Source organism: Lampetra planeri, unplaced genomic scaffold (genome assembly GCF_965212315.1).
Source record: "Lampetra planeri unplaced genomic scaffold, kcLamPlan1.2.h2 scaffold_2025, whole genome shotgun sequence".
Taxonomy (NCBI): domain Eukaryota; kingdom Metazoa; phylum Chordata; class Hyperoartia; order Petromyzontiformes; family Petromyzontidae; genus Lampetra; species Lampetra planeri.
Window position 1 is genome coordinate 13,061 of NW_027614781.1, and position 8,706 is coordinate 21,766.

General features: G+C 51.5%; 1 protein-coding gene across 1 annotated transcript; it reads right to left on the reverse strand.

The window, feature by feature from the left end:
• Positions 1–6,937: 6,937 nt before the first annotated feature.
• LOC144740291 (gap junction beta-1 protein-like) lies at positions 6,938–8,486 on the reverse strand (the record flags this gene model as incomplete). The annotated part of the gene is given in 6 exon segments (XM_078623164.1): positions 6,938–7,081; positions 7,083–7,102; positions 8,069–8,138; positions 8,140–8,211; positions 8,213–8,353; positions 8,355–8,486. Coding segments are annotated over 6 exon segments (579 nt in total), but the record flags the coding sequence as incomplete, so codon positions are not given.
• Between the last annotated feature and the right edge of the window lie 220 nt (positions 8,487–8,706).

An 8,706-nucleotide genomic window follows, 5' to 3' on the forward strand; every position in this document is an offset into this window, starting at 1 on the left:
TTAGTGCTCTGTTAATTTGAGCATTATTGTAGCCATTCTGTCTTAGTGCTTCTTTAACATGTTTAATCTCTCTCACTAGACTTTCATCATCTGACACTGTTTTAGCCCGATATATGAGCGTCTTGATTAGAGAGGATTTCTGAGCTGGGTGATGATGCGATTTCGCATTCAGATAGGCATCAGTGTGCGTTTGCTTTCTGTAAACGCTGTGTGTTATTTTACCATTTAGGCCATGCCCAAGTAAAATATCCAGGAACGGGAGTGTGTTATTCACCTCCATTTCCATGGTGAACTGAATGGCCGGGTTTTGTGCATTGAGATGATTTATAAAATCGTTAAGTGTATCTTTACCATGTGGCCAGACAACCAAAGTGTCATCCACATATCTTTGGTTGTCTGGCCACATGGTAAAGATACACTTAACGATTTTATAAATCATCTCAATGCACAAAACCCGGCCATTCAGTTCACCATGGAAATGGAGGTGAATAACACACTCCCGTTCCTGGATATTTTACTTGGGCATGGCCTAAATGGTAAAATAACACACAGCGTTTACAGAAAGCAAACGCACACTGATGCCTATCTGAATGCGAAATCGCATCATCACCCAGCTCAGAAATCCTCTCTAATCAAGACGCTCATATATCGGGCTAAAACAGTGTCAGATGATGAAAGTCTAGTGAGAGAGATTAAACATGTTAAAGAAGCACTAAGACAGAATGGCTACAATAATGCTCAAATTAACAGAGCACTAAATGCCAAATCACGATCGCAAAGCAACACTGCTGAAAGCGATCAGATTATTAAAACAATAAAAATACCATTTATCTCAGGAGTAACTGACAAATTAGCCCGTGTTTTGCAAAAGCAAAACATTACAGTAAGATTTGGTACAGTACACAAAATTCAACAATTAGTAACGTGCACTAAAGACGAATTACCTAAATTATCAACAGAAGGTGTATATCGGATTAATTGTGTATGTGGCAGATGCTATATTGGACAGACAGGGCGTAACGTTAGTGTAAGACTAAAAGAACACCAGAGAAATATTAAACTATCGCAAACACAACTGTCGGCAGTGGCAGAACATGCTTGTCAACAGGGACACTCAATTGATTTTGACAACGTTGAAGTGTTGTGTAAAACTAGTTACTACTGGCAAAGACTAATTAGAGAATCCATTGAGATTGAGAGAAACAGAAATAACTTTAATCGCTCAGACAGCTACAGGCTTAGTGCGGCCTGGAAGCGTATTATTAAATAAGATGCATTACAATTCCTTATAAGGGAAACAAGCACTAACTGATTATTAATGTAGCATAATCACAATAGAACACATTCCAAATGATTACTAATCTACAACTCGCATCGTAACAATAGCCTTATTACTAATCAAGTATATAATTACAATAACCCCCCCCCTCAAATCTTTGCACCTGATGAGTTAATGAGTTAATGATGACGTCACCCTGCTGCTGCTCTATATAAGAACGGGAGACACAGCAGAGCCTCACCATTCTGGCGAATTGCCCGATGATGCTGGATGCAATTACCAGCGAAACGTCGTACTCAAATTGTAAATGTTGTGGTTTCACGCTTCAACACACCGGTGGGCTAAAGCAGTGAACTATTTGTCTTTTGTCAACGTGACACTTTTTTTTTTTACTGATTGGCCGTGTCGGGTGGTGGAGGGTTACGACACATTTATAAATAACGCGATCTAAACCCAAAAATCGTTGATTATGAACAATATTGGTCGCGAAAGCCTACGTGTTAAACTGACTGCCCATAGACTCAACACTACCCATAGACTAACACTGCCCATAGACTCAACACTGCCCATAGACTCAACACTGCCCATAGACTCAACACTGCCCATAGACTAACACTGCCCATAGACTCAACACTGCCCATAGACTCAACACTGCCCATATACTAACACTGCCCATAGACTCAACACTGCACATAGACTAACATTGCCCATAGACTAACACTGCCCATAGACTCAACACTGCCCATAGACTCAACACTGCCCATAGACTAACACTGCCCATAGACTAACACTGCCCATAGACTCAACACTACCCATAGACTCAACACTACCCATAGACTAACACTGCCCATAGACTCAACACTGCCCATAGACTAACACTGCCCATAGACTCAACACTGCCCATAGACTCAACACTGCACCATAGACTCAACACTGCCCATAGACTCAACACTGCCCATAGACTCAACACTGCCCATAGACTCAACACTGCCCATAGACTCAACACAACACATAGACTAACACTGCCCATAGACTCAACACTGCCCATAGACTCAACACTACCCATAGACTCAACACTGCCCATAGACTCAACACTGCCTATAGACTCAACACTGCCCATAGACTAACACTGCCCATAAACTCAACACTGCCCATAGACTCAACACTACCCATAGACTCAACACTGCCCATAGACTCAACACTGCCCATAGACTAACACTGCCCATAGACTAACACTGCTCATAGACTCAACACTACCCATAGACTCAACACTGCCCATAGACTCAACACTGCCCATAGACTAACACTGCCCATAGACTCAACACTACCCATAGACTCAACACTGCCCATAGACTAACACAAGTTGGAGCATCTTCGCCGGTTAGAAACATTTTGGCTGGCCTGCCTACGATCCATCCCGGGTTTAACCAGGCTGGATTTGTGTGAGGAACTCACAAATCCTTGAAATATCTGGACAATGTCCCATCGGTGAGCTCCTCCGGCAGGTTGAGTCATGTAGCCCGCATGCCCAGCCACCGCATGCCTGAACAGCTTCTGTTTGGCCGCAAAGAGGGGGCTAAACGGGCGCGGCACGGACGAGAGAAGAGATGGAGTTGACGCGATTACGGAAAAATGTAGAGCTGAGTGGACTTGCCGATGACTGTACCAGCGGTCTCAAGATCGGCCTCTGTGGAGGAGGAGGCTCGTGAAGGACGCTGCTGCTGGGCAGTTGGAGGCAGTCGCCCTCCAACAACAACAACGGAGGGCGGAGGAGCGACGCTCACAACAACGAGCGGAGCGCCGGGCGGCTAAAACACAGCAAGTTGGCACAGTCATCTCAGTCGGCCGACCCGTGGCACCTGCTGGGTCTGTCCCGAGACCTCCTGCACCTAGCCTGGCACAGTAGTGGGTACAGCTGGTGGTGGTGCATCTGCCGTTCATCTCAGTCAGACGACCCATGGCAACTGCTGGGTCTGCCCCGTGACCTCCTGCACCTAGCCTGGCACAGTAGGGGGGTACAGCTGGTGGTGCATCTGCCGGTCATCTCAGTCAGTCGACCCATGGCACCTGCTGGGTCTGTCCCGTGACCTCCTGTCAGCCAGCGAACCTTCGACACTTCACTTGGCAGCCTCAACGTGCACCTAGCCTGGCACAGGCCCCGTGGTGATGTTGTTGTTGTTGTCAGACAAACGTCCACACAATGACATTCATTGCCGTACCCAGAGGTTTTATTTTCTCATCATCACGGATCGTTCATTTACAGCGACGCGCGAGACTTCACCGCCGGTCGCGATCATTCACGTGCCATGAAGGAAGGGCCGTTGCCCGAAACGTCGCCTATCATACATTCATTCCTTGTACAGCGACACACAAAGACAAAGATCCCTCCCCCCGCCTCCCACATAGCCTCAATAAACCGTAGGGCCAAGTGCTGCTAGCGAGCTCCGCTAACGAAAGCCGGGACAGCATGCCCCGGCCTCCATTGTCTCTCCCCCGAGTGGCACCGCACCACGTTGACCAATCATCAGGCAAGTGCGGTGCGTTGCGCATAGATTACGGGGCTCCGTGAAATCTGTGACCTACAGTGATGGTGGTTGCTGGCAGTAAACATCGAACGTTGGTTCAACCACGTGGCCAACGTTAGGTGAACGTTGGTCCAATCACGTGGCAACGTTGGTCCATCCACATGGCAACGTTGGTCCAATCACATGGCAATGTTGGGTGAACGTTGGTCCAATCACATGGCAACGTTGGTCCAATCACATGGCAACGTTGGTCCAATCACATGACAACGTTGGGTGAACGTTGGTCCATCCACATGGCAATGTTGGTCCAATCACATGGCAAACGTTGGTCCAATCACATGGCAACGTTGGGTGAACGTTGGTCCAATCACATGGCAACGTTGGTCCAATCACATGGCAACGTTGGGTGAACGTTGGTCCATCCACATGACAACGTTGGTCCAATCACATGGCAACGTTGGGTGAACGTTGGTCCATCCACATGGCAATGTTGGTCCAATCACATGGCAAACGTTGGTCCAATCACATGGCAACGTTGGGTGAACGTTGGTCCAATCACATGGCAACGTTGGTCCAATCACATGGCAACGTTGGGTGAACGTTGGTCCAATCACATGGCAAAGTTGGTCCAATCACATGGCAACGTTGGGTGAACGTTGGTCCAATCACATGGCAACGTTGGTCCAATCACATGGCAACGTTGGGTGAACGTTGGTCCATCCACATGACAACGTTGGTCCAATCACATGGCAACGTTGGGTGAACGTTGGTCCAATCACATGGCAACGTTGGTCCAATCACATGGCAACGTTGGGTGAACGTTGGTCCAATCACATGGCAACGTTGGTCCAATCACATGGCAACGTTGGTGAACGTTGGTCCAATCACATGGCAAAGTTGGTCCAACCACATGGCAACGTTGGGTGAACGTTGGTCCAATCACATAGCAACGTTGGTCCAATCACATAGCAACGTTGGTCCAATCACATGGTAAAGTTGGTCCAATCACATGGCAACGTTGGGTGAACGTTGGTCCAATCACATGGCAAAGTTGGTCCAACCACATGGCAACGTTGGTCCAACTTTGCCATGTGATCCTCCCACCTCGCCTGGGTTCCATCACGAACCCCCCTCCCCGACTCCTTATAAAAGCCACGAAGCTAATCGCTAAGTGGGGGCTGTCACCCTGGTAAGATTACAAAAATATACAAAATATATCTCGAGTCGATTCATTCTAGATTTGAAGTTTTCGTGACTGCAAGGATACATACTCTTTGGTTCTTTCTTTTTACTAGTACACTACACTATACACTACACTATACACTACACTATACACTACACTATACACTACACTATACACTACACTATACACTACTACACTATACACTACACTATACACTACACTATACACTACACTACACTATACACTACACTATACACTACACTACACTATACACTACACACTACACTACACACTACACTATACACTGCACTATACACTACACTATACACTACAATACGCACTTCACACTACACACTACACTACACACTACACTATACACTAGTGCTGTACTAGTATACTACACTATACACTACACTATACACTAGTGCTGTACTAGTATACTACACTATACACTACACTATACACTACACTATACACTACACTATACACCAGCGGTCCACAACCTTCTTGGCACCAGGGTTTCGTGGAAGACAATTTTTTTGCACGGACCGGGGGGTGGGTGGGTGTGGGAGTTCATCATTGGGGTATTTCCCCCCTTTTCAACGAAGCTCTCTGGCGACGTTTATCTTCTACTCGTTGTGGGCCAGGGCTTAGAGCTCGTGGGCTCACCAGAAACCCCGACCGATTCAAGTTTCGCAGTGCGGGAAAGAGACGTGGACGGAAGTGTTCAATAAAATAATGGGGGGGTGGGGGGATGGCCATGTCACTCTGGATGAACCCGGAGGGCTGATGGCTGGAGGTGGGGCTGGGGGACCCCGTGACCGGTTCCAGAGGAACTCTGGAACGTTCTAGAAGGGAGGCGGGGCTTAGGGGCGGGGGGAGACCCCGGGTCTGGGGATAAAAGCCGGACCCCTAAACGGGTCTGGCAGGTAATTGTTTTTTTTACCCTTCTATCTGGCAACAAAACTGACACCTTTTTTTACAAGGAGTCATGTTTGCATAGACCACAATACCTGCAGCCATAATGCAAACAAAAAACACAACTTTGATAATATATGCACTGTCCTTGAAGTTGATTGGTTCACACCCGAGACCGCTCGTATTTTCGTACCGTCCGGCGTTGCCACGTTCTGACCCCCCCCCCCCTTTCCCCTGTGAACACAGAAGAGCTCCTTAGATCATCAGATTCCTCCCCGCCCCCTCCTCCCCCCCTCCTCCTCCTCCTCCCTCCCTCCTCCTCCCCCCTCCCTCCTCCTCCCCCCTTCCTCCTCCTCCCCCTCCTCCTCCCTCCCCTTCCTCCCTCCTCCTCCCCCTCCTCCTCCCTCCCCTTCCTCCCTCCCCCTCCTCCCTCCTCCCTCCCCTTCCTCCCTCCCCCTCCTCCCTCCTCCCTCCCCTTCCTCCCTCCCCCTCCTCCTCCTCCTCCCTCCTCCTCCTCCCTCCCCCTCCTCCTCCTCCTCCTCCTCCCTCCTCCTCCTCCTCCCTCCCCTTCCTCCCTCCCCCTCCTCCTCCTCCCTCCTCCTCCTCCCTCCCTTCCTCCCTCCCCCCTCCTCCCTCCTCCCTCCCTCCTCCTCCCTCCCCCCTTCCCCCCTCCTACTCCCTCCCTCCTCCTCCCTCCCCCCTCCCCTCCTCCTCCCTCCCTCCCTCCCCCTCCCTCCTCCTCCCCCCTCCTCACCTTCCTCCTCCTCCACCCTACCCCTTCCTCCTCCCTATCACCTCCCCCCCCCCCTCCTCCCTCGCCCCCCTCCTCCCTCCCTCCTCCTCCTCCCCCTCCTCCTCCCCCCCTCCTCCTCCCACCTCCCCCCTTCCCCCACCTCACGTACACAATACAAACTCGGACGCTGGTCTGAGTGCCTGATCCCCCGCCCCCCCCCCCCCGTCTACTCCCCCCCTCCCCCCCAACCTCCCCTCCCCCCTCCCCCCCAACCTCTCCCTCCCCCCCAGGGTTCCTCCTCATTTCTTGAGGATGCCATTTGGCTTGGACGGTGCCTCCCGCTTGAGGTTGGCGCGATTCTCCTTGCTGTGCTCGCGGGCAGAGGAGCTCTCGTCGCCGCTGCCCTCGGCGTGGACATCCGCGACGTTCCGGGCGGGACCCTTGAACCAGCGTCGACTTGACGCCTGCGGCAGAGGCAAAGGATCCCAGCGCAGGGTTAGGCTCGCGCGGACCCGTTGGGGGCAAGTGCAGTTAGCGAGCAGCGACTATGAAGGCTACCGGCACTGTGGCAACACGAGGGGGTGGGTGGCACAGCACCACGCCCGGCCGCCTTTGTCTCCCCAGTGGCGATGTTTACACACCGCACCAGGTACTCATTTGAGGCTGAGTCGACCTAGGGGGAGGCCCGGGATCCTGTTCAGGATAAATCGTCACTGGGTGTTGGCCGTGAGCGGATCGAACTCGGGTCACCAGGTTTATAGCGCAGCGTAGCGCTGACCACTACCACTACCGCTGCCCCCCCAACACACACACACAGACACACACACAGACACACACAGACACCACACACAGACACACACAGACACACACACACAGACACAGACAGGACACACAGACACACACAGATACACACACAGAGAATACACACAGACACACACAGATACACACACAGAGATACACACAGACACACACAGATTACACACACACAGACACACACACACAGACACACACACAGACACACACACAGCCCACACAGACCCACAACACAGACACACACACACAGACACACACACAGACACACACACAGACACACAGAACCCCACACAGACACAGAACACACACACACAGACACACACACACAAACACACAGACAACACCACAGACACATACACAGACACACACACAGACACACACACAGAGACACACAGACACACACACAGACACAACACACCACAGGCACAGACACACACAGACACACACAGACACACACACACAGACACACACACAACAGACACACACACAGACACACAGATACCCACACAGACACCACCACACACACACAGACACACCACCAGACACACAAAACACCACACAGAACACACAGACACACAAACACACACACACAGACACACGCACACACAGTCCCTCACCGGCCGGGTTGCCGGACCCGCCGCTGACGGCGGAGGCGCGTGGCTCCGTGACGGTCCTGCGGTAGCGCTTTGCGCATGCAGAAGTACTTGATGGCGAGGTAGAAGAACTCGATGACGTTGAGCAGCAGGCAGATGGCCGACACGGGTGAGCATGAAGACCACGAAGACCGTCTTCTCGCTGGGGCGCGACACGAAGCAGTCGACGATGTTGGGACACGGCTCCTCGGTGCACTTGACGAGGCGCGGCAGCGAGTAGCCTCCGTAGAGGATGTAGAAGATGTACAGGCGTGCCCGTCTCGAAGATGATCTGGGAGTAGGAGGGGGTGGGTGAGTGGGGGGGTAGAGAGATGTTGACTACCTCGCCTGGTGTGCAGGAGGTCGTGGGTCGATCCCGACCCTGACGATGCTTGCTGCTGTATATTTGGGGTTTACGTGTCTCTCTCTCATCATCATTATCATGGTGGTTAGGAGATGTTGACTACCCTCGCCTGGTGTGCAGGAGGTCGTGGTTTTGGATCCCGACCCTGACAACGGCCTGCTGCTGTATATTTGGAGTTTGTGTGTCTCTCATCGTCATCACGGTGGCTAGGAGATGTTAACTACCTCGCCTGGTACGCAGGAGGTCGTGGTTCGAACCC